Raw genomic sequence first — 27,872 nt, forward strand, 5'->3', positions numbered from 1 at the left:
GACGGTCCAGATGGAGTTTGGGTCTGGAAATTTCAAGAGCTTAAGTCAAGGGTGGGCAGTGGGTCCCTATAATATTATTGAATCCCTACAAGGCTAAACCTAACGCCTTGCTCGCTCGCAGTCGCCACTTTTTTAAGATTTCACTCAAGCTCACTTCCTTTCCTTGTGCTCTCTCTCTCTCTCCCTCGGGCGTTTCTTATCCAAACCCACCAAAACCCAGAAGAAGCTCCTCTCTAGTCTTCCACTCCGTTGCTTGGCTCTAAGGTGACACCTCTCTTCACTCTCTCTCTCTCTCTCTCTCTCTCTCTCTCTCTCGCTCTTGAAGCCCTGTTACTCAATATTTACTGTTTTCTGGTGCTTTTGAGAGGCGGCTGGCCGTCCGCTGTGTTGTGCGCTTTCCTTATCAATTGAAGCCCTTTTGGATTCTGTGTTTCGTTTTCCTTGCAGCTTGTTTTGTATTGGATTTGTTCTTTGTTCCCTTTGAATTCAGTTCACCTTGATTTTAATCATCCATTTGAATTCAAATGAAAAGACATGAAATTGGTATTTTCCCATTAATTGAATATAGATGAATTGTTTTTTTTTTTTCAATAAACAAATTGGATAATGTGTTCAGCTGCCCTTATCTGTGGCTCGTATATTGTTGGGATTAACGCTCAATTTTATCTCATTTTGTATATTGTTGTTCGGATTATGCGCTTTTACGTGGCTATAAGTATTTTACTGACTTGTCGTGTTTCTGATGTTACTGAATTTGACAAGGGTAGATGGCATCCACATTTGCAGCCATGACTTCAGTTGGTTCCTTGGCTGCTCCTAGCGGCCGTGTCATTGACAGGAAATTCGACAACTTGTCGTCTCGTGCTTCATTCTCTTCATTCTCTGTCTCTAGGAGGCAAAATGTGGCTATCAGGAGGACACGGTCTCCCAGGATCTGTGCCATGGCCAAGGAATTGCACTTCAACAAGGATGGCTCTGCCATCAAGAAACTACAGGTGAGTCTTTTGAAGAGCAAGGCTGCTATTTTGTTTACATGCTCTAACTTTACGCGCTCAAAATTATTATCTTATTGTTATACAGACTGGTGTCAACAAGCTCGCCGACCTTGTTGGGGTTACACTTGGTCCAAAGGGAAGGAATGTCGTTCTAGAGAGCAAGTATGGCTCCCCCAAAATTGTTAACGATGGTGTAACCGTTGCAAAAGAGGTATATGATCCTTTCTTGTTTCACATTTTCGGTGGGAACAAGTTTAAAGCTTTCAAGTGTTCTCATTTTTGCTTTTATATGTTGTGGTTCTCAGCACATGAACTTAGATTCCTTTGCGTTTTGAGCGTCCATGTTTCTTTTAGCATTTCAAGTTGTAGTGTGAGATGAGAGCAGCATGTTGTGAGTTTGGCAAAGCATATGAGCTAAATGATGTTCGTTTTTCGTTGAATAAAGTTCTGAAATGAAACGTATTCACTTTGTCCAAGGGATTGCAATTTTGAGTTTAGGACAGTTTTCTTGAGTCACTTGAGGACTCCAATTTCGAGATTTTTAACTTCGTTCTTTTTGGCCTTTAAAGGTTGAGTTGGAGGACCCTGTTGAGAACATTGGGGCTAAGTTAGTGAGACAGGCAGCTGCCAAGACTAATGACCTAGCTGGTGATGGTACAACCACTTCTGTTGTCCTTGCACAAGGTCTTATTGCTGAAGGTGTCAAGGTTTGTACCATGGTCTTTCTGATTGCATTTTGTTGGGAGAGTTTGTGTGAAAACTTCTGTTAATTGAGTTCAATTGTTCAGGTGGTTGCAGCTGGGGCAAACCCGGTTTTAATCACACGTGGCATTGAAAAGACCACCAGAGCTCTAGTAAATGAGCTTAAGTTGATCTCCAAAGAGGTAGTGTAAATTGTTTTCTGATTTATTTCAGTCTCAACCATTGACCATGTGGTGCTAGCATTATGATTTCCTTTGTTTCTTTGCATTGCTTCATATTCCTTAAATCTCCTCAGAACAAGAAAAGTTTACAACTCATTGCAGGTTGAAGACAATGAACTGGCAGATGTGGCAGCTGTTAGTGCAGGAAACAACTATGAAGTAGGAAACATGATTGCCGAAGCTTTGAGCAAGGTGGGTAGGAAAGGTGTGGTGACCCTTGAAGAGGGAAAGAGCGCTGAGAACAGCCTATACGTTGTTGAAGGAATGCAATTCGATCGTGGTTATATCTCACCTTACTTTGTCACTGACAGCGAGAAAATGGCAGTTGAATATGAGAACTGCAAGGTAACTTGTCGTCTTTCCCTGGGTGATGAAAGCTTAATTTTCAATGTGTTATTTGTGCCTCCTAATGCAAGAGTGGGTTGTGTGCAGTTGCTTCTTGTTGATAAAAAAATTACAAATGCAAGGGACCTTGTTAACATTTTGGAGGATGCTATTAGAGGAGGATACCCAGTTGTAATCATTGCAGAAGACATTGAACAAGAAGCTCTTGCAACTCTTGTTGTAAACAAGCTAAGAGGAGCCCTTAAGATTGCTGCCCTTAAAGCTCCCGGGTTTGGTGATCGCAAGAGCCAGTACCTTGATGATATTGCTATTCTAACTGGAGGTACTTTTACGTCTATCATTTTTTGGTCTCAACTCTTTGCCTAGGTGTCATGTGTGCTAATGGTATAGTTCTTCCTCCTGTTTGAATAGAGGGCTGGTGTAACCTAAGAGTCTCCTTTATTATTTTCTGTTTGTAATGTGATATTGAGATACTATTAATTTGCTTATAGGAACTGTTATCAGAGAGGAGGTAGGACTCACATTAGAGAATGCTGGAAAGGAGGTCCTTGGCCATGCATCGAAAGTGGTTCTTACAAAGGATAGCTCCACAATTGTTGGTGATGGAAGTACCCAGGAAGCAGTTAACAAGCGAGTTGCCCAAATTAAGAACCTCATTGAGGTGAAACCCTCTTTTCTCCTTCTCTAGAACATGCTTATGGACGTTTGTCATTCTTTATAGTCTTATAGTCTTAACAAGTTAAACATTAATGCAGGCGGCAGAGCAGGACTATGAAAGAGAAAAGCTAAATGAAAGGATTGCAAAACTATCTGGTGGTGTTGCTGTTATACAGGTAAGTTTCTATGTACACGTGTAGACAATTTGGATTATGATGCATGCGAATTGTAATTCATTTGTATTAACTTTTTCTTGAATTCTCCCAAGGTTGGAGCACAAACTGAGACAGAGCTGAAAGAAAAGAAACTGAGGGTCGAAGATGCTCTGAATGCAACGAAGGTAATGCAACTCAAACTAATATTTTCATATTAAATACTTATTTTCTTTCATCTGATTTTTGGCGCATTAAAGCACCATCAAAATTTAAAGCGTTGGTAATTGTCCAGGCAGCTGTTGAGGAAGGTATTGTTGTTGGAGGTGGATGCACACTTCTGAGGTTAGCATCGAAGGTTGACGCAATCAAAGATACTCTTGATAATGATGAAGAAAAGGTAACGTATCGTCGATTGTTAAACTCACCCTATCTTTTGGGGTATGACTCAGAAGAAGGTTCTCATTATGACTGAAATTCTATTGAATATTGGCTCAAATCAAATGGTAATTGCAGGTTGGAGCAGATATTGTTAGAAGAGCTCTTAGTTACCCTCTGAAATTAATTGCCAAGAATGCTGGTGTAAATGGAAGTGTTGTCAGTGAGAAGGTATTGTTTCATTTGGCTCAATATGGAATACGCGTACTCTCTGAATGCTATGTTTGTTATAATAAATTGGAGTCTCCTTTTTCAGGTGCTTTCAAATGACAATCCCAAGTATGGATACAATGCTGCCACTGGAAACTATGAAGATTTAATGGCTGCTGGAATCATTGATCCAACCAAGGTGGGTTTCTGTACAGAATCTGCGTTAGAGCAATCATGGACTTCCACGAATAAAATCGAAATCTCATGCACATAATTTTACCAAAATTTTGATTCCTTTTATTGTTCAGGTGGTGAGATGTTGCCTGGAGCATGCATCCTCTGTTGCGAAAACTTTCTTAATGTCAGACTGTGTAGTTGTTGAGATTAAAGAGCCAGAACCAGCAGTGCCCGCTGGCAACCCCATGGACAACTCAGGTTTGCAGATAATCTAGTGCTCTCTATTCCACTTTTGTCTTGTCAAAATGCAAATTGCCAACTTCTTGCTCATGTTGTGACAGGCTACGGTTACTAAAGTTGATCGGAGAGTGAGTACGGTGTGAGGAAGCGGAGCAAACAAGGTCAACCTAGAATCCTAGACCCTAGAGGGTGGCATCAAGTTTTTAGAATGATAGTATTTGAATGGAAGAAATTTTTGTATGCATAAAAGATTCAGGTGAGAATAGCTCACCGGAGTGCTGCAGATGTTGAAACCTGTTCAGTGTAGCAATCACTGCAAATATAATTTGAACGGAAGAAATTTTCGTGCCAAGAGTGTTTGTATTCTCGGTTAGTTAAGTTTTGTTTGAGTTATTGGAGGGATTTTTAGTGTGATCGGTACACGGATTGGTACACCAAATGATATTATATAAATGGTGAGATATGTGTGTTAAAGAGTTAATAACTTAAAAAATAAAATTTTCCACCACTTCTATTAAAACACGTGATGTACTATTTGTGTTTCCGTTACAATGAAAAATTTCTCAAGTTATTGTTGAAACTTTTACATTGAATTATATGTCAAAAAGAGGAAAAGAAGCTCACCGGAGTTAAAAGAGAATGGTTAGGCGTCGGCCAAATAATTTGAATGGGGTTCGTGACTGATAAGATGCATTTAATGGTGTATTGGGTGATTCGGTTGGTGTATTTATCATGTTATTAAGTTTAGAGCGGTATAATGGACTCTAGATATACAATACCTAGTGCAGTGAATGGGTATGGTATTCCTCCAACCCTACGTAACTCCAGTTGCTTGGAAATGGAAAAGCAATAAATATTGGATGTGGAAAAGAAGAGCATGCATTATTTTGTCTTTGTAGTTTCAGTCCAGTTTCACTTTAATCTCCGTAAGTTGTTTCAATGTACTTCTTGCTTTTGGTAGACATTAACTTCTTGTTATAAATGATTTGGTCTTGTTTTAAGATGTAAAAAAGCTCACACGCATGTCCCTCGTTAATATTGTTGAAAATTTGACGGAATTAAGTTGTAGGTGTTAGTAAAATATTTACAGAATTCAAATCATAACAATTGTAACTACTATATCAAAGTTAAAGCTAAAGAATTAAAAATAACAGAACTTAATGCTTAACAAACCATCCTATGTTTGTGCGAGTTATCGAAACACCCCTTAATAACTTTTACTTGTTTGCTGACTTGTTTTTGGTCAAACTACTTTTTACTCGCTAATCTACATCTTTTAAGTTTTAAATATATGGTGAGGATTTAATACAGAAATGAAGAGTAATTAATTATACAAGGAAGACGTTATGGAAGGGAGGATGTAAAAGTGATCCGTACATGAATTACCGCTACAACAGAAAACAGTTAATGACGATCCGAACATCTCGCCACCTCACTGTTCCAACTAAACTTTAGTTAGTCAATCAGTCTATCTCTCTCTCAATTACATGCTTTTGGGGCCACGTACACGTATCCAATCGAATATTTTGATATGAACTGGACTTAGTTGCTGAAAGATCAGCCGCAGCTGCTGCTTATGACCAATCACGGTTGGACATGTGTTCAGTCATGATTGGTCGTAAGCAGTAGCTGCTGATCTTTCAGTAGCGAAGTTCTATCCTTTTGATATGGCCACGTATACGTATCAAATCGAATATTTTGATATGGCCACCCTTCTCTTCGGCTTCAATGCTATTGTTAGTAATATTTTAATTTTTACAGCCTTATTTTTACCCGTTTAGAAAAAAATATTCAAGGTTTCACATGTGTATAATTTCCAAGCAGAAAGCTAGATAAAAAGATGAATGAAGTAGCAAGTAGGTGTATACACTAATGTAATGTGAACCCAAAGCTTGCTTGGTATTTGTGGCGATGGGCTCCCTTTTCCTTAATTGAACAAAAAGCTAAGGCAATAAAGGCATGTAGGGTATGCCATTGCCAATTCATAATGTATAATATTTGGAGAAATCTACAAAATTAGGTAACAGATTGACACACCAAAAGAAAGATACAATATCTATATGTTTTCACTCACGCATAATCTCTTACTCTTAGGAGTGTGGATGCAATGGTGTGGGATAGCCCACTTCAACAACTACGAGCTTTTTATTTTGCTTTTATGTTTCACTTTGTAGTTTTTAATAGATAATTGTAAACGTTGAACAAAGCAACAACATAGCAGCAACATATGTGAATTGATCAGACCAATGTGCTTGTCCTCTTAAACTCGAGTTTAAGTCTCCTTTCAAGTGTACTAGAATGACATTAAAAAGCTAGAATTAAAAGACGGTCAAGTCTTAATGTCTGTTTTCATTGAAGAAGAAAAAGGAAGCCAATATAATCAGCACATTACACAAAACAAAGCGAGTGAGAGTGACTAGAGAGGAGGGCAGATGAGATGATACATAGAACAGGTAACGTGGGATATAACATACCGAAAACCAAACAAGAATAAGAAGCGTTCCATTCCCACATTTCCCATTTTTCTATTTTTCGTCCAATTCATGCATGAAAATGGCAAATATGGGGATTGGAGTGGGTGGTGTTGCCAAATGGCCATCTCTTTCTCCTTTTTTTCTCTTTCAGAGTAATGAAAACTTCTCTCCTTCTCCTTGACGCCGCCTCATTCTCTCTCACTCCTCTCCTCTCCGTTCCTCAATTCCTCTCTCACCTCACCAAGACCAACAACACTTATTAACACACACTGTCACTCCCTTTGCACTCCCGATTGCTTTTAATTTCCCCAAAACACCCTCTTTCTCTTCTCCAATTCTCTGCCCAACACTCTCTGTATATGCCTCTGTTTTCTCTCTCACTCCGATTCTCTACTGCCACCCTCATTGCCCTTTTTTTTTCACTTCTCCCCCGTACGTCTCTCTCTCTCCCCTTTCTTCTTTTGCTTGCATTTCTTTATTGGGTTCCTTTTCTTCTGCATTGTTCTTTTGTTATGTTAACCCGCACCTGATATTCCTGCCTTTTTCTATTTTTGATATATTGATTGTGAAGTTGCGATATTCTTGTGATACTGAATTATAAATTTGGCGTCTTGATGATCAGGATCATCTGGGTTTTCTCACATTTGATCAGCTAAAACCCACATTCGATCAGCTATCGAATTCGGGTATTCGGGTATGTTTCTTTCTCCTTTTTATTTGATGGGAACAATTCAAAGCAATCGGATTGATCATCCATTTTCTCTGTTTTGCACGCAAGAGTCGAGAAAAATATTTTTTTCTATTAAATTAATTTTTTTAGTTGAAAATATGTGATGATCCTCATCGTTTTCATGCATTGTGTGGACTCTGTTTCTGGACTGAGAGCTGACATAACGGCCTTGATTGATCGGTACTTTTTTTTTGTCTAATGGAATGTAGTCCTTATTTAAAAAACAATTAAAATATAAAATAAAAAGTTATAAAACTGGTGTATTTTAATGATCAATTTCTCTAGTAGGAGGAATTTTATCAGATTGAAGTGTTTTGTCATTTCAAATTGGAATTCTGGTGTGGTTTGTGTTTGTAAAATGTGGGTTATTTTGCATAAATATTGTAGGATTATGTCTTGAAGTTGATAGTTTTAAGTGTGTTGGTTTTGTACGTACTGATTTTTGTAATAATGTCATTTGTGTTTATTTTGAGCTGTAATATATAAATTCTTGCTGGATTGAAGGGTTTATCTTGGGAATTTGCTTGCCTGCTAGTGCTTGCTCTGTCTGGCAGAGTGAATTTGTTAAACGGACTGCGGATACGACATGGAAGAAGGAAGAACTGAACTAGAGTTTGATGAATTTGAAAAGCTTCTGGGCGAGATACCAAATGCTACTTCTGGGAACACACATTCTGAGGAATCTGGAACAAAGAACGCGTCATTGTCTCCTATCTGTGTGAACTCCTGCAAGGGGCCATTGAGTGACAAACTCCATAACAATGGGAGGTTGGATGAGGGGAAGAACTCGGCAAAGAAAATTCAGAAATCACCTGTGAAAAGGGTTCAACGAGAGGTAACAAATCTGCCCGATGATCAATCCTTAACGTCTGCACTCGCAGGACTGAGCTTCAATGGCGCAGTGAATATGGAAGCTGGGAGTCATGTCGAAAATTGTAAATCCTTGCAGAACTACTTTTCAATGGATGGACAAATCCCAAACAGCTTAAAGATGCAGGTTTCGAGCATGGATACGCCAGTCATGGTTGTTCCCTCTTTCCAAGCACCAAATAAGATACCTTGTGGATTTTATGAGTTTGATGTGACAAACTCAGGCCAAGAAAGTTCAAACATGTCAAAGTTCAATTCTGAAGAGCTTAAGAAACCGCAGGCTGCCTATTCACAACCTATTGAAAATTTATCTCCTGGTGTTCCTCTAGCTCATGCTGTGGAAGGTTTTCAGTTCCTCTCTAATGTGCCTGCTCCTGGTCTGCAGTTTCCTCTAACTTCTGATCATCAGCAGCAATTCTTTCTTGATGCACAATCTAATATTCCTTACCTACATTCGCAACAGTTAAACCAGAATCAAATTAGCTGGAGAAACATGGAAGAGGAGCAATACCATAGGATGCAGCAGCAATATGTATACTTGCAGCAGCTTCATGATCAGCGGTTGGAAGCTCAGCATCTGGTTCAAGGGAATGGGAATATCGCAAGCAGGCTCACGCGTTCAAACCCGAGGCACCCCCATTTTGAGGTGCCAATCTCTCATCGGCTTGAACAATCTAATCAAGAACGAATATGGAACAATTATGTGGTTCCCAGGGGTCCACACGAATCGAATCCTGCTCTTTCGTACACAGATTTTAACGGGGTTCAATTTCTTGACAAGGTGGGAAAGCAGAGTTTTCCTAAGAAGATTCTAACAAGATCACAGGGAATGAACACACTAAAAGCTGTGAGGTTTGGTTCTGTTGGAACAGATGAATCACTTACTCATATTAGCCAGAATGGCAAAGTTGTCTCGAATGGTCATTTCCGGCATGCCTTATCTACTCGAAATACCGGATGCTTTCAATTGGATAGTTTGAACACATGGGGTATGTTCCCTAGTTTAATGCATCTTAAGAATACAGATATGAAGGTGCTACCTCAGAAATATACTGATCTGAAGACATTGCCTCAGAAATATAACTCCATGGATGAAATTACTGGAAGAATTTATCTAATGGCTAAGGACCAGCATGGTTGCCGCTTCTTACAAAGAAAGTTTTCTGAAGGCACCCCAAAAGATGTCGAAAATATTTTCTTTGAGATCATTGATCACATTGTTGAGCTCATGACAGACCCTTTTGGGAATTACCTCATCCAGAAGCTGCTTGAAGTGTGTGATGAGGATCAGCAAATGCAAATTCTTCATTCAATCACTAAAAAACCAGGGGAACTTGTTAGGATTTCATGTGATATGCATGGGTTTGGCCTCTCTCTCTCTCTCTCTCTCTCTCTCTCTATATATATATATATATATATATATATATCTGTGTGTGTGGGTGGGTGGGTGTGTGCACTCGCTCGCTTGTGCATGTGTTTGAGTTATAATCTCTCTGCTGCATATTTTCTATATTTTGATATGATAAAATTGGGGTTCTTCCCAACCACAGGACTCGAGCTGTTCAAAAGGTCATTGAAACCCTCAAAACTCCAGAGCAGTTTTCCATGGTTGTTTCATCGCTAAAGCCAGGGATAGTGATGTTGATAAAGAACACAAATGGAAATCATGTTGCACAGCGCTGCTTACAGTATTTAACACGTGAATATCGTGAGGTAAAACATATAGTACATTGAATGATTTTTGAAGTTTATGAGTACATGGATGTTGCTGATGTGGAGATGTTTACTATCTCTGTGCAATGTTGCAAGCGTGATAATTTATTTATATATCTTCTTATTTGTTGTCACTTGGTTTAATTCAGATTACCTTACTACATGAATCAGTTTGTAAATTCATTAAATCATGTATCACGGAATGAAAGATGGCAATGATTTCTTTTGCAGTTTCTTTTCGTAGCTGCAACTACTAACTGTGTAGATCTTGCAACTGACCGCCATGGTTGTTGTGTGCTACAAAAATGCCTTAGCCATTCGGATGCTGAACAAAGAAACCGATTAATCTGCGAGATTACTTCAAATGCACTAATCCTTTCTCAAGATCCATTTGGGTACTCTATTTTCACCCCTTTCTTTTCAACGTCCTTGATTTAATACATTAAAAGCATGGCATGATATCTGCGTCATTTTTTGTTTGCAGGAACTATGTTGTGCAATTTGTCTTTGAACTTCAGCTTCCGTGGGCAACTTTAGATATTCTTGACCAGTTGGAAGGTAATTATGGGGATTTGTCTGTGCAGAAGTATAGCAGTAATGTGGTTGAGAAAAGCCTGAAATATGCATGTGAAGAGCGGCGAATACGCATTATCCAGGAGCTGATAGAAAATCCGCGCTTGGATCAAGTCATGCAAGACCCTTATGGAAATTATGTTGTCCAAGCAGCGCTTAGTCAGTCAAAGGTAAGTATTATAGTCCATCTTACATTCTATCTTGTGGTTTAAATGAAATTCGTGTTCCTTTACGAAAGAACAATTAAATTAAGAGATCTGCATTTAACAACAAAATATAAGAAGTGAAGTGATCAAATCAATTTTCCAAGTTATTTTTCATCGGGGCAACGATGAGGTTCTTCTATGCTTGCCCTTCTGAAATTCTCTTTGCTGTTTGAGCAGGGAATCCTTCATTCTAAGTTGGTGGATGCAATAAAACCTCACATGCCTGTTCTTCGGACCAGTCCTTATGGGAAGAAAATCCTCTCTAGCAACATTTTGAAGAAATAAACTATTGGTATTTTGCTACAATATCTTCTTCTTTGACATAGCATTCAAGCTTAACCCATTTTCACTCTGACACAGCATTCGAGCTTATACGATTTTCTTTCTTCCACGTTGTAGGTTTTAATTCGTTCAGAGAGTTCCTGTAAATCTGCAATAAGCAGGTGAAGAAAAGCTTTATATAGGGCTTAATGGTTTTAGTTTTGAACAGATGTAGATGGAAATTGAGTCTTAATCTTTGTGTTTTCTTCCTCAACAGGTTTTGACAATGTCAGGGCAAATCTCGCAGCATGTCACCAGATCGATATGCTTGTAGATTAGCAGATTCGTTTTTGTCCCGTTTGTTTTTGCGTAGGAATAAAAGGGAATATGTGAAGATGAAGATGTAGAGCTGTTTGAGCTATGGGGAAACTGTACCATGGTTGGAAGTGGAAGATGGAGCAATGTGTATCTTACACCTATAGATTATTACTGCCAACGTGCTTCATCTGTGTTTTTGTTGTTTATTAGTATTCGTTCAGAAACACCGTGTTATTGTTTAGTATTTAATAAGAAAATTGTTAATGGTACTATAAAAGTTTTATTTTACACTTCTTATAAATACTTTTTTTTTTTTAAATATAAAAAATTTAAAGTGCAAAATAAGAATTTTTAAATACATATAATAAATCCCATTAATCGATGATTTTTCGTTAACTATAGCTATTCTAATACTAATGTATGTCTTCCTTTTGCTACTAATTTTCGAGCCGTTATTACAACACTCACACAATAAGATGCTGTCCTATGAAATTATAGGACATGTTAATGTTTCATTGGATTCAAGGGTTTGAATCATTTTTTATTAATATGTTTGGAGTTATGTTGTAATATACATATAATCTCAACGACACTAAACTGTAATTCACATATGCGTTTCACAGTTTTATTTTTTGGGAATTGTTATTAGCACTTCAAAAATCTCATTCTACACTCCATATAAATATATTTTTCTTTCTAATTATAAAATGTTTAGAATGTTAAATTAAAATTTTAGAACGCTAATAATAATTTTTATTTTTTAATTGAAAGTTTGCAATGATTGTATCACAATTAAAGTTGCATGATGCACATTTTCTGCAGTAAAACAGAAGTCATACCATTAGAGTTCTGTGTTACTGCTTTGTTTCAATGTGATCGGTACACGAGTTACACCATATATTATTATACAAATGATAGAATATATGTATTAAAAAGTTAATAACTTAAAAAATAAAATTTTCCATCACTTACATAAAAACACGTGATGTACCACTCGTGTTCCCGTCACAATAAAAAAAAAAAATTCTTGGCAACCACCCATAAAAGTAACACGTGTCATGACATCCTTGAACTGAAGACGAGCCTATTAGGGCCACTAGTCTTGGACTCGCTGTAATCCAAAAGCTTTTTCTTTGAGACCAAACAAATGGAATTTCCGTCCCACATCCCTTCAGCAACTCCAACATCTTCATCTTCTTCTCCTTTACTTTAATTTCCGCTTAAACAAAAACAGAAGACAATGTCTTTGGCTTCAACAAGTCACCTGTCTCTCTGTTCTTCACCGCCTTTGCCACCAACAAGTGCTTTGACCAAGCAGCAGAACAAGTACCACCCACTTATGTTTTCTCCGACCAAGAATTTCTCTGGTCTGAGCACTTCAAGCTGTTTTATCAACACCCATTTGGTAAGACTGTCTGTTTTCGTCGTAAAAGCATCGGAAACTGAGTCGAAACCAGCAGAGAGTGGAAGTGAAGGAGGAGGAGAGGAAAAAGGAAAACCAGAAGCATATGAAGAGTATGAGGTGGAACTGGTGCAGCCTTACGGGCTGAAATTCTCCAAGGGCCGAGACGGCGGAACTTACATTGATGCCATTGCGCCCGGTGGATTTGCTGACAAAACTGGCAAGTTCACCGTTGGCGATAAAGTTGTTGCCACAAGGTTGTTATCTAATCCTTTCTTCCCCTTCTAATTTCGGTGGCTTTATTTGTATGATTGTTGAACAGCATGACTCTTTCTTTGCATATTTCTGAAAATTTATCCGGAAATATATATACACTCAAATGAAATTGGTTACAAGCTTTTAATTGAAATGGAATCCGAGGGACAATAATATATCAATAAAGGGACAATAAACTGTGGTTTTTATACGATATCAATTGTCGATTTAGTGTCATTCCAGTTCCATTTGTGATTAAACTCATATAATACGTTCTAGTTAGTGTCCCTTCTAATTGTTTGTAACATTGTATTTATGATTTTGAAGGTTAAGTATTATAGCCTAAAGGAATATCATGACTTTTACATATTGTTCTTAAAGCAATCGTAGTTTGGCACGTGCATAAATTTTTCTTTTTGCTCTTTTGATGAGTTATTTATGGATATGCGAAAAACTACCGATGAGTGCCTGTGTTGGCAATGTGATCAAAGAGTTCTATCCATGCAGTGCAGTTTTTGGGGATGAAATATGGCCTGCTGCCGAGTATGGGAGGACAATGTACACCATTCGCCAGAGGATCGGTCCACTTCTCATGCGAATGCAGAAGAGATACGGTTAGCTCATTCTATCTGCCTTGTTTGTACTTGTTATCGCGACTAAAATACTCATAATTCATTCAAGTCCAAAGCTCCTACCTCTTAAATCAATCTTTTGTAACATTGTCTGAGGTTTTTGGAAATTTTGTTTCTTTCCAGGCAATTTAGATACTTCAGGTGAATTAACAGAAAAGGAGATTATCAGAGCTGAGAGGAATTCTGGTGTAATTAGCGGAAGATTGAGGGATATCCAAGTAAGTGAATCATTGTTCCAGTTGCGAACACAAATAATGCTGAATTGTTTCTTCTTGTTTAAGAAGATATTTCTAGAAATGGCCTCCAATGTAGTCTCTATATGTTTGTATGTAAAATGACTTCAGATGCAAAACTACCTGAGGAAAAAGGAACAAAAGGCGCAGAGAGAAAGTGACCTTCGACAAGGCCTCCAGCTTTATAAGTATGCAGCTTGATCTTATATTTATTGCATGTTCTCTCCTTCTTCATCTTTCTTTGATAAGGAAAGTTAAAAGGTTCAGTTTGCTTCCATTCTTTAAGGTTTTTCTTCATTATGACCTCGGATGAAGTCTAAACTTCAGATAACCGGAGGTTGATCTCACTTACAACATTCTTTTCCGTTGTCCTTTTATTGGTTGAAAAAGGGGCGGGAAATATGAGGAAGCATTGGAGAAATTTGAATCTGTGCTAGGATCAAAACCTGAGTTAGATGAAGCTTCAGTGGCAAGTTACAATGTTGCTTGTTGTTATTCTAAGCTTAATCAGGTATTTCCAATAAGAATACTATCATTACGATTAATTTGTGCTTCGGTTTCAACATTTCCCTTGGTTTTGGCGTTCAAAGGTTTGGCCATTTTAACTAGATTTTGATTTATCCTTCTACAGTTGACGTTGTTGTCAGGTTAAATAAATTGTGAAGGATTCTCTCTTTTGTAATCAATGTTGTGATCAACTAACTGATTTGTTTATATTGTAATTCTTTATATAGATACAAGCTGGGATCTCTGCACTTGAGGATGCCCTGAAAGCTGGATTTGAAGACTTCAAGGTAACGTACCTATATTTGAGAATACCATGGTTTATTTCATAGAGCTTCTTATGGAATTTATTACTATTACTGTCAACAGAGAATTCGGACTGATCCTGACCTGGAGAATGTAAGAAAAGCTGAGGCTTTTGATCCTCTATTGAAAAGATTTGACGAATCATTCATCAACGAAAATGCCATCAACGCCATAAAATCTATATTTGGCATTTTCGACAAGAAATAGAGCAATGAGCTACTTCAAAAGTTAAAAGGACTTGAGCTGGTCTGCATTTGAGATTAACGGCAAGTCAACGAAGGCATTGATTGAGCCATCAGCCATCTCGTGCTTCAGACAGATCAGTTTCGCTAGTATCAATTTGTTCATGGCATTAGATTTGGATGAGTTTGGAAGATATTTTTTCTGTATTCTTGCTTACTTCAATCTTTTTCTCCGATGAGAATCTTCTGTTTGTAATTTGCAAGAATTGAAGATAGAAAGAAACTTAAAGGGGTAACAAAAAGTTTCGTATACATAAATTTCATCTAATGACAGGAGTGTCAATTGCTTTTGTGTTTACAAATGTTATTGCATCTTAATCATTTTTCAGGGCACCTCCGCCGAAGCATTAAGCATCTAAATGAAAAAACAACTTTATCAAGTATAAATACGGTGTTCCTCGCCCCTGGATCTATGTAGCCCCGGAGATTACAAAGTAACGGCTGCGCATGAATGGATGATTGGTCCGTCGCCGATCCTGTGTCTGAACTTGTGAGAAGTTTCATAATCAAAAGAATGCAATGTTGTTAACGTTCTCATAAACGAAAAGTGACTATCTTGAGTGCATAAAACAGTCCTGTGAGAGCTGCAGCTACGCTGTAATTTGGTAACGTGAAATGGACTAAAACTGAATTTCAAACACCTGAGTGCCATTCAATTTTAGACTCATCGCATGAAGAACATGAATTTTCCTTTCTTTCCCTCCTGGAATTGCTGTGATTTTCTTGGGAATTTGCAGAGCGGACGCTGATCGAGAAGTTTCATAAAATAACGCAAACACAGCCTCTTCTGTTCTCGTTTTCATTGTCTGTATCTTCTAGTTCACTATTGAAGAAGCACAAATCACGCAGTGATTAGGTGAGAAACCAAAACCAAATTTGAAAGGCATTAGTAAGCATAATAAGATGAAAAGCAGAAAAGAATCGGTATTTCAAGGGGATGTAGAAACTGAGGCATGCACAATTGCGCATTGCATATTGAGCGTGGTAATCCATACTGTGTTGTATTATAGATAAAACATCACTGAATGCAAATGTTTGGTTTCAACTTTCACATGAATGCTACACTTGGACCAAAAAGGAGAAACGATCCAAATTTTCCAACCAGAACTCGTAGAAATTTCTCTCTTTTCAGATACAGTAGTTTATGATGTTTTCTGACCTACTTAACATTCAGAAAGAAAATCAAGATCGAGCATCTTGTGTGAATTCTGAATTTTGAATTCTGATGTAGGATTTTCTACATATTTTCAGAAATTGGAAGCTGTCAATCTTGGAGAATTAATCAAAGAATTCCACCCAAAGAAAAACTAAACGCAAAATAATTTGAGTACAATAATGAAGTAGCATGGTAGAGAGAGAAAGAGAGAGAGAGAGTAAAGACCACGTACCTGCACTGAAATTCCCTGATGTCAACAAGCTGCTTCCCTAAAATGTCTATCCACTGCACTGTCTTCTTTAGCTCCTCCTGTTTTGGAGCACTGGAGTCCGAATTGGGTTTTCGGAGACTACTTTTGAGACAAGGCTGAGCAGTAGATGGTTGTGGATTCGCATTACCTAATAACTTTTCCCCCTTGATGATTTCTTCATCAGCCAAGTGATCAGATGTCTCAGGAACTGATGCAAGTTTTGAATTAGGCAAAGGTGGAGGTGGAGGTGGAGTTGGGGAATTCTGTAATTCGAGTGGTCCAGGAGTGTATATGTGAGGGGAATTAGGCTTGCAAAAGCAAATCAAGGGAGGACAATGAATCTTGCAAGACGCAAACCTCATCAAATATAAATATATATATATATATATATATATATATATATTATCTATCTATCTATGTGCCTGCCTGCCTGCGTTCCAAATTATCTCATTTTGCAGTTCCAATCTCAATTCTCAAAAAATGCGACAAAGTATGAATTTGGCAATGTCCGTACGCGCACTATCTGTTACAACTGAAGGCCGGTGCAGTTGGATTCCAACTCCTCCCACCAGAAGGAGAAGACTCTCAACAAACCAACCTAAAAAGTAAAGCATAAAAAATGAGGCTTGCTTATTGCCTACTGCCTACAGCCTACTGCCTATGCTTGTGGGAATGGGATGCCCTTTTATAAATTATAAAGTAGAGGGAGGGAACAGAAAGAAAGCAGCAATTATGTCTATGGAGACTGAAATTACGATGATACCCTGTTCTTTCAGGGTTTCACTTCCACCTCCTCCGTCATGAACATGATGAACATCATGGACAATGTTGAGAAGAAACAGAAAAGGTAATGAGAGAGCAAAGTCTACAAGTTTAGAAAGAAAGAAAGAAAGAACAAAAACGAAGGAAAGGGAAAGGGAAAGCTTTGAATAATGGAATTTTAATTAGCTGGAAAGGAAAGCACCCATGACGACAACCCTATCTCAAATCCAAATCCAAATCCAAAAGCTTCTTTTCTTTCCCTTGATTACCAATTAGCAAGTACCAACCATCAGTCAGGCAGGCAAATACTAGTCTTATATTTTGTATCATTCTCTCTTATAATATATGCTCTCAAGTGGAAATGGCATGCCAAATTGTATTTTATTTTTTTAATTAGGCAAGCTTATCGTTCTATAGAAAATTAATGTATTTATTTATTTATTTATGTGTGTTGTTAGGATTCATGCCTGCCATTGTTAATTTTATGAATACAAATAATCAACCACCCGAGTCTCGTAATCTCAAATAAAAGGCTAGGCTACAATCAATTCTTCTTTATATATAATATCAGGGTTACATAACAAAATGGTAACAACAAATCCAATATAGATATAATTATTTATAATATTTGAAAGAATAATCACTAATTATGATATTAGATATGTTTGAATTGTTTACAATAGCAAAGAAAACTTTATCTTCACTCATTAGATGTAATTTTTTTTCGTTATTAATAAATAAATAAAAGAAGAAAAAGAACAATTGATAGGTTCAGATTCGTTAGTCATCGGGCATGCTTAGATATAACTTAAACATGTACTTGAATGTCGTCCTTAATCCCTTTTTTTTTTTTGGTGGTTAGATGTGATTGATTAATGAAGGAATATTGGTAACATGCATGCACATGATTAAATTAATAATTCGTAGACATATGGTCCATGCATGCAAACCCATAATATAATATATGGAATTTAATATTTGGGGACATCAGACCAGCCCAGGATTGAACTTTGAAATCATGCCGTCAGATTCAAATCGAAATTATTCGTATCGTGTAGTTGTATTCTCATATCACTGCTCGCTAGTCATTCTTTTTTTACGAATTTGGCTCTCTTTTTCTCATAAATTAATTAAGAAAGAAATCTCTGCCCTTTTCTTTTCTTTTTTTAAGAGAAAGAGAGAGAGAGATTGTACCGACACACCCTCATATGGTCGGATCCGTACATCATCTGAACAAAACAAGACCACCTAAAATATATTTCGAAGTTAATAACTACACCTTCGTTATCAGTAATTTTCCAAGAAGTACGAGCTCATTTGGACGTACTTTTAAAATGACTGAAAGCGTTTTTGGTGAAAATATTTTTGGAAACAATCTTTAGTAAAAATACTAGTAAATCCTGTAAAAACACTTTTAGAATCCAAAAATATTTTCTCTAAAAACGTTTTCAATCATTTAAAAATCACAACCAAACGAGCCCTTAATCTTCTTCTGCTAAACTCCAGCATCAAATGGCGGAACCACAAGTAACAAACCAAGCGATCCGTTGCCCGTTAAACTGGGCATCGGTTGAAATAGATGAATGAAAAATAAAGCCGGTTGCAGTTTGAACTCAAATATTATAACTCATCCTAGGGCCTCTTGCTGCCTCAGACCTTCTTATTGATGAACTTTAAGAACCGGGAAAGCAATTACATCTCTAATGCTCGCCGAGTTTGTTAAAAGCATGACTAGCCTGTCAATTCCAAGTCCCTGAAAATATATACAACTTCTACCCATTAGTTTTCCTATGATTTTCTCCCAAATTACAAAGATGCAGAAGGAAGGATAATGACCGTACCATTCCTGAAGCTGGAGGCATCCCGTATTCCAAAGCTGTAATGAAATCATCATCAACAGTCACCTCATACGAGTCATCCTTTTCCTTTCCTTTATCATCTGCACCATCTGTTTTGGAATTACCTGCCGCTTTCTTCTCATTGTGCTGCCTCACTTGCTCTTCCAACCGTCCTCTCTGCCAAAATTTATCACCAATCATAAATTCTCTATGCTTTGTAATAGAAACCAACTTAGTGAACTATACAACAATTGGCAGTGAAAATAGACAATCAGTGGTTCATGATTACCTGATCCATAGGATCAGTCAGTTCAGAGAAAGCATTAGCAAGCTCACGACCACAGATGAAAAGCTCAAATCTCTCAGTCAACCCTGCATTTCTAATTTGGAAGTACTCAGGAGTAAGGTGACATGTAAAAATGTCAAATTGCTAGTAGTATGTAAACCAACATGGTTCGTATCATACCTTCGGTGTGGCTTGGCCAGAGGAGATATCTCAATAGGATAGTCTAAAACAAATGTGGGTTGCAAAAGCTTTGATTCTACAACAATCTCAAAAACCTGGAGATTTGAATTATTAGGACCAGAAAAAAAAGGAGACAACCTATAACCAAGCAAATAACAATAATAAATCCACACTTAAAAGAGTGTCTGATTTTCATCACTGAAATCTGTTCTGTTCATACCAACAGCCTCCCATCAGATTGATAACTCAGCAAACTAATAAGTCTATCCACATATAAAACCAAGATCAAGAATTATGGACTGTAGATTGAAATCAACCTCATTAAGAAGGTGGCCCGTAGATGTGCATGCTTCAATAGAAACTTTGTCTTTGTGATCAAGGTCAACTCCAAGTGTTTTCAAAGTAACTTCTTTAGCCACTTTAAGATCATTGCCCAACTCACCAAAATCAATCCCAGTGGATTCTTTTACAAGATTGTGCATGGTTTCCCTCCTCCAAGGACGCTCAAGATGTATCTCAGCCCCCTGAATAGAATATGATACCAGTTACAACGTACTAAAAGCAACTCAATATCATATATTAACTAACAAGCACACGTAATTTCCAACTTGCTTTTCACAGAAATGTGAACTGCAGAGAAATCCCGTCACAAGTTGGGTGAAGTCGCATTTACCTGATAATCAACAGTGAGAGTCCCATGAACTGCAAGCGCACATCGTGTAACAATTTCCTCCGCCATGTTCATCATGCTTTCATAGTCTGAATATGCCTCATACATCTAAGATTAGACTAATACCAATAATGATCAGAGCTTCACTTGATTAAACTAAGAAAGTTAAATACATAATAGCCTATACCCAGCCATGCTAATTTGGTAAAGTATATTCAGACGAGTTGAAATAGACAGTAATAATTAATTTACCTCTATTGTGGTAAATTCAGGATTATGACGAGTTGAAATGCCTTCATTCCTGAATATTCGACCTATCTCATACACTTTTTCAAACCCACCAACCTGTCATCCATAGAAAGATCCTTTTCAATATTTAATCCAAGTGTAATATATGCCCAGAAGTATAGAGAAATGAAATATGCTGTGAATCATTTGCTACTGTACGAAACTTAAACCAAGCTTTTACAGTGTTTCTGTGAACCAGTAATAATTCGCATTCTTAACAAAAGCAAAGTCCTCACCAGCATTCTCTTTAAGTGGAGCTCAGTTGCTATTCTCAAATACAGGTCCCTTCCAAGTGAATTATGGTGTGTTACAAATGGCCTAGCTTCCGCTCCACCAGCTGCTCCCTAGTTTATCAAATCAATTAAAAACCAAGTTCCAGGTATATGATATTAAAATAAATTCATATAAATAATCAGAAATTATATATTCCAGGAATTGAATAGTATTTCTTTAACTTGTAAAAATCACTCCAGGTAACAATTTCTTGCATAACCATCACCAACTGATATGAATATGTAAACAAGTTAATCAGTGACCATTTTGGATTTGCACTAATTATTTATTTCTCTACGTGCAGTCGCAATTTCTCTCTTAACTGTACAAATAAGTCAACGACTAAACAGCCAGCGGTCAATTGTCATCTAAAAAATACTGTTAAAATATAAAGTTTTATGGTCACAAGATGAACTCCACTTCAAGTTGTTCAGTTCCAATTTACAAGGAAAAACTTTCAGCCAGGCTTTTAATTGAATACGTGTATGATATGAGCATATACTATCTAAAATAACCACAGAAACAGAGCCTACCAAATCAAACATCTAAAGCGCCAAACAAATATGAGACTGGGAGAAATTGTCAAACCTGCAGAACTGGAGTTTCAACCTCAACGAAACCACCAGACTCCACTGCCTTTCGTATCTCCGATATAATCTAATCAGTAAAACAAAAAATTAAATTATTTTCAATAACGGAAGTATAAGTTCTAAAATTATCAAACATACAAAGGAACATCTAAAAAATCTAGTAGGTTTTAATTGTTTTCTGGTAAGGAGAGAAGAGGAATGATTTACCTTTGCTCTTTTCCGGAATACATCAGCTACCTCAGGATTAGCAATCATATCTACATACCTAAATGTTAATAGGAAAATAAGATACAATAAACAAAGAGAATTATAAACCTGTAAGTAAACCAAAATTTTCACATCTATTTATCAAATACAGGAGGAAAGAAAGATTTCTGTATAATGTCTAGACATAAAAAAGGTAATACTCAAAAAGAAAATATCAACTCACCGTTGACGGTAGCGCTTGTCCACATCTGTTAGACCATGATACTTGTCTGGCAGCGGGAGTAGAGATTTTGTAAGAATTGCAAAAGAATTCACATAAATCGAAAGCTCCCCTGAGGAATTAACCAAGAATTTTTGTTAGCTTTCTTTGCAGGACCTTGAAGCAAATATAACTTCTTTATAGACAAGCATGAAACTTGTTGGTAGATTTAACATAATTAACCAATGGAAATTCGCAAATAGTAAAAGGTTTTTACTTTTACCTAGCAACTAATCCATAACTCAGGTAGAATATTTGTTCGTTTTATTATGGAAGCCATTTCTCCTATCAGTGAAGCATAGCAACTACTTATAAACAAGAAACATGAAATAAGTTACCTTTCTCTGTCCGTTTGATGGATCCACTAGCACCAACTATATCACCAATATCAACAAGTGCCTTTAGCTGATCAAATTGTTCGTCTGCAAGCCGTTCCTTTTCACAATAAAGCTGAAACCAAATGTCCATAACTTCACTCACAGCTTATCGAAGTGCTCGTTTCGTTTCACTTAAACGGTAATTAAAAGTGCGTTTTTTCAAAAGAAACGAGGAATGAGATACAGCCAATCAATATTTGCAAACATGTTAAGACATGAATATTATAACAATGCAAGCTTTCCTAACCTGAATTGTGCCGGAATCGTCCCTCAGTGTCAAAAATGCAAGCTTTCCAAACGCTCTGCGAGCCACGATTCTTCCTGCAATGGACACAGCATCCTTCTCGCCTTTTGCCTCTTCACCGTCCGCTAAATCCTTGTATATATCTTGCAGCTGATTAGCAGAGTGAGTCCTTTCCCACCCATAAGCATATGGCTCCAAACCTTTACCCCTCAGTTCTTCTACCTACGAAACCCATATGGAAATTCAAAGCGAGAAGCAAATTTGAAGTCCAGAATTTGAAATCCTTCATGTCCCAGAATTCTGCCATTAAAGTTTCAGAGTATCAGTCAGAGCTTCATTGGATAGAACTTACCTTCTTCAAACGAATGGCTCGAACAGCGTCTTTATCGGAGGTGGAGGAAGATGTCGATGCGCGCCGGTCGCGGCCGCCAGCTCTGGCGGCGTTGGCGGGAGTGGTGGTGGTGGTGGAGGTGGAAGAGCAACAACGGAGGACAACTCTAGAATACGAAGAAGAATGAGAAAATGGTCGTCTGAGAGTGGTGGTGGTGGTGGTGGAAGCAACGCGGAAGAGGTGCTTCAGTGGCTGCGAGGATAGGCTCCATAGCTTCACCGCATCCATCCCCTTGTTTTTGGTTTCACAGCCAAAGTGTCTACTTCTCACTTCACTACTTCCAACTTTTTTTTTTTTTTTTTCCAACTTTTACCAAGAACAACTCCAATGGCCGGAGGGGCTTTGTGGAATGGGCTAAATCTGGCCCATATTTATGTGATGACCCATTGAAGTTGCGATCCAATTTTGGTGCCGTCCTGCGTTATAGTCGAAAGCCAATTACATAATGTGATGTGTTTTAATTCTTGGGGTATCTCACACACTTCTTATTAATTTCTTCATTTAATTTTCTTTAATTCATCAGATTCGATGGTCGAAAATTAATAAGGTATGTGAAAAGTAAAAAATGATATGTGAATAAACATACCCTTTAATTTTATTATAGGGCAATATGAGATTGACTTAAAAAAATATTGCAATGTCATCTTTGTTTTGCATTGAAGTTCTTACTAATAGGGGGATACAGAGATATTTATAGAATTTTTAGAAAACGAGTCGATACATCATAATACAAATGAAAGAGAGTTATTTGTAAGTCTCTCCAAATCAATGCAACTTGGGTTCTTGTAGATGAGATCGGATCATAGGATACCATGCCATGCCTTTGAATTTCCAAGACAGTTACCCCCAACTCAATTTACTTTTCTTTTATTGTGATTTCAGTATTCTGGCAATGTTTAAAGACAGCAACAGTTGGTTCCTAAAATAGTAGTTTGGTAAGAAGGGTTAGGAAACAGCAGCTCTACATACACTTGTTGAGCAAAATGCAGGACGGGTCGTTGTCACTATTTATGAATTATCTGACATTCAACAAGATTAAATGATTGATGTTATAAACATCAAGGACGCCATCTGCCAATAGATAACGTGTCAAAGCAGATTTTCAGTAACTGCTAATAGATAACGTGTTAATAACAAAATATAACTATAACTTCTTGAGTATATCTACGACTTCAACAGTAAAAGTAAGACAGAGCGGTCAAAATTGAGATCCACTCAGTCAAACTCCGTCATTTGTTTTGCTGAATTCAATTTTTGAGTCCCAATTGCCCAACTTTCAACAAAAATAAGACGAAACGAACAGAACAGAACAGAACAGAGGCCCGTTACCATACGCACGCCAAGTCCACAGAGGAGGCACGAAAATGGTGTTCAACTGCCTGATGGTGGAGTCGGTGGCGCACCTGTCGGCCGAGACGTGGCAGTACTTGACATGCTTACCGGAGCGCTTGAGCAGCCACCAGCTGTTGGATCTCATCTTCTGCCTCCCTCTGCAGCAGTTGGGTCGCCTGGCTTTCTGCCTCTGGACCTTCCTCTGCGTCCCTCCGCTGGACTCCTACTACTCCTACTCTTACTCCGACTCCGATGACTCATCCACCACCGTCGATTACGATGACTATTACTACGATCCCCACTCTGATTGATTTCCTTCTGCTTCTTCAACTGTCTTCTCCTTCGCCGGCGCCCCCTGTACGGTAATTTTCTACTATCCTTTTTGCGTTTTCTTTTATCTCAATTGCTTTGTTTTCGTTTCTGGAATGTTGGGTTTGTGCCGATTTGCTTGATCATTGACTTTTAATCTTCTTGTAGAATGATGGGTTGAGTGCGTGATTTCTTTGCATTGATGAATTGGGTTGTTCAAGATTGCTCTTTTTTCTTCTGATTATTAGAATTTAACGGGTGATCAGCATGAGGCTCGAGAAGCTAGATACATAGTGTGAAGATACATACTGTGACAAAAGCGCTTCGCTCTTCGAACAAATGTTGAGAATCAAGTGTTCTAAGAGTTGATTGCCATGAAAAAATAAAACTTTGTTAGTGCTTGTGGCATTGACTTGTTATGTATGTATGTATGGCAATGTATGTCTTGCTAGTTACTCGTTTCACTAGTTATACAAGGTTGGAAACTCCTAGGTCTGATATGCGGTCCGGTCTCGGAGGCTATCAAGTGAGTGCACTCAAATTTGTAGGCATGACGCATTAGGGGTGTCGAGTCTAAAATTTAGATATATCAAATTTGTAGGCATGACGGTTGATGTTTTGGTAACATTGTAATGCTTTCAAAGAAAAATTTATTGTTGATAGTGATGAATGATGATCATGAAACAGAGTTGGGACGATGGTGTGAAAAAATTAGGGAGATATTATTGGCACTCCTAAAGGTCTTCCTGCCCTCATGTTATAAAAGTACAAGGGAAATTTTGTATAGAGAGGAGTGCAGCATATAATTTCTAGAGGGCCAATATAGCTCTCAAAATTTATCGTTAGGAAGTATCCAACAGAAGCTGCACCAGCGGCTCATATTAATCGTTGTTTATTCTATTTTGGTTTGGCTGGAATCATAATATTCTTTTTTAGGAAGGTGGATTAACCGATTAAGTATGGAGTAAGAACTAAACATTAAGTCAAACTTGATTTCCTACGATTTGGGTTGCACAGATTCATTTGTCGAGTCTGAGGCAGGAGGGATGAAGGTGTGGTGAGTTTAAGATAATAAACAAATAGTCACATTTAATGAATTTATTGAGCACCTTCAATTTGAGGGAAATAGTTGAAATCCATTGGAAATTTGGCATGATGTGGAGTTCAGACCATTGCTGTACTGATCTTCAGCAGGTTAATGCACTCTAGACTTTGAGTAGTCCAAGAAACGCCTGGGAGCAAGTTGCTAAGTTAGCATTCGCGGTAGTCTTTCATACTTTAAATTGAAAATTAGAGGATAGGAACATGTGTTTACTGAATGTCGAGTTATGAAGTATGCTCTTAGGTTGGCACTCGTTTGATGGGCTGTAAAGACCTCTCGTAGAGAAAAGATCTTGAACATCAAACATGGCCTTTTCTAGAAAATGACTCCTTCCTCTTGGAGGTTGAAACCTACTAATATTTTGGAGATGATGTTCTGTGCACATTGCCGTATTATAGACTTGCTATGTCAAATTGTCAATGTAAGCGACATCAACCCATATTCTTCATGCAGTGTTTTCCACGTAGTCTGTAATTCAATTAAGAAACCCTTGGTTTTTAATTGAGTGGCCTTGGAAAAATATCCCATTTTCATGTTTCTCGGTAACTTTAAATTGAGAACATAGTTTTTAAACACTTTCAATTTTTTTTTGCTTTTATTTATAAACAGAAGTTCCAGATTTTCACAAACTTGATGGGGTCCATGCAACCCCTTCAGAGTTATGCTTTTTTTTCGAAGAACTGTGTGCTTGTTGGAAGTTAGGAATAATACACAAATTATTCAGTGTTGGATTTGCTGATTTGTTGAGCATTTGATGCACAGATTGCTTTTGTGAAATCTAACTTTTAAATTCTTCAGATACTGGCTAAAGCATTTCAGCACTTATTGTAGGAAGATGCAGGATGGAAGATAGATTCTTCGATAAACTCTTTCGTTGCTATACATTGTAGGTTTGCCTGGGAGGGGACATGATATCATTGAAGAGCAGGCTTAACTTCGTGTTAGATTTCTGGTCGCTGGTGGAAGGAAAGGAAAACTACTTTCTGAATACATTTAAGTTGAGATCCCAGTCCTGTGTTTGTTTTCTTTCTTTGTATGAAAGCTTCAAACAGTCTTAGATTCTTTGAGTTGCTGATTTCTTTGGGTCTTATTATATGTGGAAGCATCGATACTGGATCATATGCTAGTGATATTGTATATACAAATTGTACAAAAATATTGGATGATATAGTTAATAATTAGTAACACTCAACCTCGTACAGCATCTCACTTTCTGCAGTCATGTTCTTGCATTTGATGTAATTTGTATTTGATTATTTGGATTTAATATGATGTACTCAGTTGGAGCGCTAACTAATAAGCTAATGAGACCGAAAAATGGGTAGATTCAAGCTCAGAATTATTAGGCAAGTACATCACCATGGCGCCGGTTTTTAGAAATGGAAACTTAAGCATGATGAATTCTTCATGGAAGGGTTATGTCTCTGACATTGTTGGTGGAATTAAGAGTGTGAGACTAACGAAATGTTCTCACCAGTCTAATGATTTACGATACTAGAGAGACAAGGAATGCCCTATGTTGCAAGTCTTATTTGCTCTATTAATCGTGTTCCCGTCAAGAATTGCGGACTTCCACACTGGAATTCTGCACAGGAAAATGTACAAAGACCTGCAACACTAAAGAAAGAGAGTAGTGTGTGATGTCTCGTGTGGTGTTTGAGACATTTTCGATATGATGTCTCAATTAGGCAGCTTCTGGTTCAAGGTCCGGTAGTAATGGTTGTGAATTAGTTGGTACATGGTCTCTGTTTTGGTAATCTGTTAGTGTAGGGATGATGGTCGCTGCAGGGAAAGTATTAGTTGCTAAATCCTAAATGCATGTTGGTTATTATTAGGAGTTGGTTTTTTCGAGTGATTTGAAAGCATTAACTCGGCATGTTAGGTTGAAGATTGGTGATTACTGCCTTATGCGGTTCGTGTTTTCTAATCTTCTGGAATTTTGCAGATATGGGCACAGCCAAGTTGGCTGGAACAATGTGCCGTGTCTCTGCTCCACTTTGAATTCCACTTCTCGTGGTCAAATATGGCACATGACATGCATATACAAGTCAAACATGGATACATTGCAGTTGTATTGCAATATGTTGTCCAGTTTCTCCGCGGCGTTAGGTAGAGGAGGCTGTTCATCTTTATCACGTGTGATGCGGTGACGAGAATCCATTCATATTATTCGTTAGGGGGTCTGGGTGGATCGTGATGGTTGTAGATTATTACTATTCTTCTAGCAGCAGAGGTAAAAACACAAAGCGAGAAAGTGAAATAAGAGAGAGGTGGTTTAGGTCAAAGAAGAATGCTAACAACATTCTTATTTGGAAATCATATTATTTTCATTCTCATTCTGCAATTCTGCACGACAATTTAAACCGTTTATTTCCAAGTCGTCATCTAAAAATCATCTCTACAAAAAGTTAAAATGTATCCAAAAGTTTTTGCTCATCTAACTATTATTCAATAATTATCTTAAACATTGAAATTATGACAATATTAGTCTAAACAGTTTTGACGATATCTTGTTTGGTTCTTTTGTTGCAAAGTTGCTATTTAAAAAGTGACCTAGATAAC

General features: G+C 37.6%; 6 protein-coding genes across 22 annotated transcripts; 4 read left to right on the forward strand and 2 right to left on the reverse strand.

Annotated features, from left to right (window-relative positions):
* The first annotated feature begins 42 nt into the window (after positions 1–42).
* LOC137743331 (chaperonin 60 subunit beta 2, chloroplastic) lies at positions 43–4,429 on the forward strand. Of its 6 annotated transcripts, none has more exons than XM_068483203.2 (15): positions 43–264; positions 768–995; positions 1,081–1,206; positions 1,565–1,702; positions 1,784–1,879; positions 2,021–2,263; positions 2,351–2,585; positions 2,755–2,924; positions 3,019–3,096; positions 3,189–3,260; positions 3,368–3,472; positions 3,589–3,681; positions 3,767–3,859; positions 3,969–4,095; positions 4,179–4,429. In XM_068483203.2, exons 2-15 carry the CDS (start codon positions 768–770, stop codon positions 4,190–4,192), a joined length of 1,818 nt encoding a protein of 605 aa, XP_068339304.1. In that variant the 5' UTR covers positions 43–264; the 3' UTR covers positions 4,193–4,429. The 6 variants fall into 6 exon arrangements, with proteins under 6 accessions (XP_068339304.1, XP_068339305.1, XP_088535774.1 ...); XM_068483204.2 differs by having other exon boundaries at positions 71–264; positions 763–995; XM_088679648.1 differs by having other exon boundaries at positions 110–264; positions 2,021–2,585.
* A 2,123-nt stretch (positions 4,430–6,552) lies between these two features.
* On the forward strand, positions 6,553–11,499 carry LOC137743394 (pumilio homolog 12). Of its 2 annotated transcripts, XM_068483277.2 has the most exons (9): positions 6,553–6,983; positions 7,174–7,245; positions 7,786–9,513; positions 9,702–9,864; positions 10,096–10,259; positions 10,349–10,607; positions 10,821–10,935; positions 11,043–11,086; positions 11,182–11,499. In XM_068483277.2, the coding sequence occupies exons 3-7, from the start codon at positions 7,868–7,870 to the stop codon at positions 10,926–10,928; spliced, it is 2,340 nt and encodes a 779-aa protein (XP_068339378.1). In that variant the 5' UTR covers positions 6,553–6,983; positions 7,174–7,245; positions 7,786–7,867; the 3' UTR covers positions 10,929–10,935; positions 11,043–11,086; positions 11,182–11,499. The 2 variants fall into 2 exon arrangements, with proteins under 2 accessions (XP_068339378.1, XP_068339377.1); XM_068483276.2 differs by having other exon boundaries at positions 6,653–7,245.
* Positions 11,500–12,331: 832 nt separating this feature from the next.
* Positions 12,332–15,098, forward strand: LOC137743551 (protein MET1, chloroplastic). The gene is made up of 7 exons (XM_068483468.2): positions 12,332–12,881; positions 13,387–13,493; positions 13,635–13,729; positions 13,856–13,932; positions 14,135–14,255; positions 14,479–14,538; positions 14,618–15,098. Exons 1-7 carry the CDS (start codon positions 12,463–12,465, stop codon positions 14,759–14,761), a joined length of 1,023 nt encoding a protein of 340 aa, XP_068339569.1. The 5' UTR covers positions 12,332–12,462; the 3' UTR covers positions 14,762–15,098.
* Positions 15,021–16,673, reverse strand: LOC137743552 (uncharacterized). The gene is made up of 2 exons (XM_088679600.1): positions 16,185–16,673; positions 15,021–15,619 (listed from the first exon to the last, which is right to left on the reverse strand). Exons 1-2 carry the CDS (start codon positions 16,562–16,564, stop codon positions 15,556–15,558), a joined length of 444 nt encoding a protein of 147 aa, XP_088535726.1. The 5' UTR covers positions 16,565–16,673; the 3' UTR covers positions 15,021–15,555.
* Positions 16,674–18,451: 1,778 nt separating this feature from the next.
* Positions 18,452–22,861, reverse strand: LOC137742607 (lysine--tRNA ligase, chloroplastic/mitochondrial). 2 transcript variants are annotated; one of them, XR_011069421.2, is made up of 14 exons: positions 22,529–22,861; positions 22,180–22,398; positions 21,894–22,005; positions 21,520–21,628; positions 21,297–21,354; positions 21,088–21,156; positions 20,463–20,570; positions 20,191–20,283; positions 19,942–20,046; positions 19,586–19,792; positions 19,269–19,363; positions 19,092–19,174; positions 18,806–18,979; positions 18,452–18,717 (listed from the first exon to the last, which is right to left on the reverse strand). XR_011069421.2 is itself a non-coding variant. In XM_068482516.2 (14 exons), exons 1-14 carry the CDS (start codon positions 22,793–22,795, stop codon positions 18,625–18,627), a joined length of 1,800 nt encoding a protein of 599 aa, XP_068338617.1. In that variant the 5' UTR covers positions 22,796–22,861; the 3' UTR covers positions 18,452–18,624. The 2 variants fall into 2 exon arrangements, 1 of the variants encoding a protein (XP_068338617.1); XM_068482516.2 differs by having other exon boundaries at positions 19,092–19,182.
* Positions 22,862–23,744: 883 nt separating this feature from the next.
* On the forward strand, positions 23,745–27,654 carry LOC137742634 (uncharacterized). Of its 10 annotated transcripts, XR_015953740.1 has the most exons (3): positions 23,746–24,261; positions 24,377–25,260; positions 26,201–26,514. XR_015953740.1 is itself a non-coding variant. In XM_088680587.1 (2 exons), exon 1 carries the CDS (start codon positions 23,932–23,934, stop codon positions 24,208–24,210), a length of 279 nt encoding a protein of 92 aa, XP_088536713.1. In that variant the 5' UTR covers positions 23,745–23,931; the 3' UTR covers positions 24,211–24,256; positions 26,109–26,514. The 10 variants fall into 10 exon arrangements, 4 of the variants coding, with proteins under 4 accessions (XP_088536713.1, XP_088536712.1, XP_088536714.1 ...); XR_015953741.1 differs by lacking the exons at positions 24,377–25,260; positions 26,201–26,514 and adding an exon at positions 27,256–27,654 and having other exon boundaries at positions 23,745–24,261; XM_088680587.1 differs by lacking the exon at positions 24,377–25,260 and having other exon boundaries at positions 23,745–24,256; positions 26,109–26,514.
* The last annotated feature ends 218 nt before the right edge of the window (positions 27,655–27,872 follow it).

Source organism: Pyrus communis, chromosome 11, assembly GCF_041283825.1.
Source record: "Pyrus communis isolate YQ-2024b chromosome 11, ASM4128382v1, whole genome shotgun sequence".
NCBI lineage: Eukaryota > Viridiplantae > Streptophyta > Magnoliopsida > Rosales > Rosaceae > Pyrus > Pyrus communis.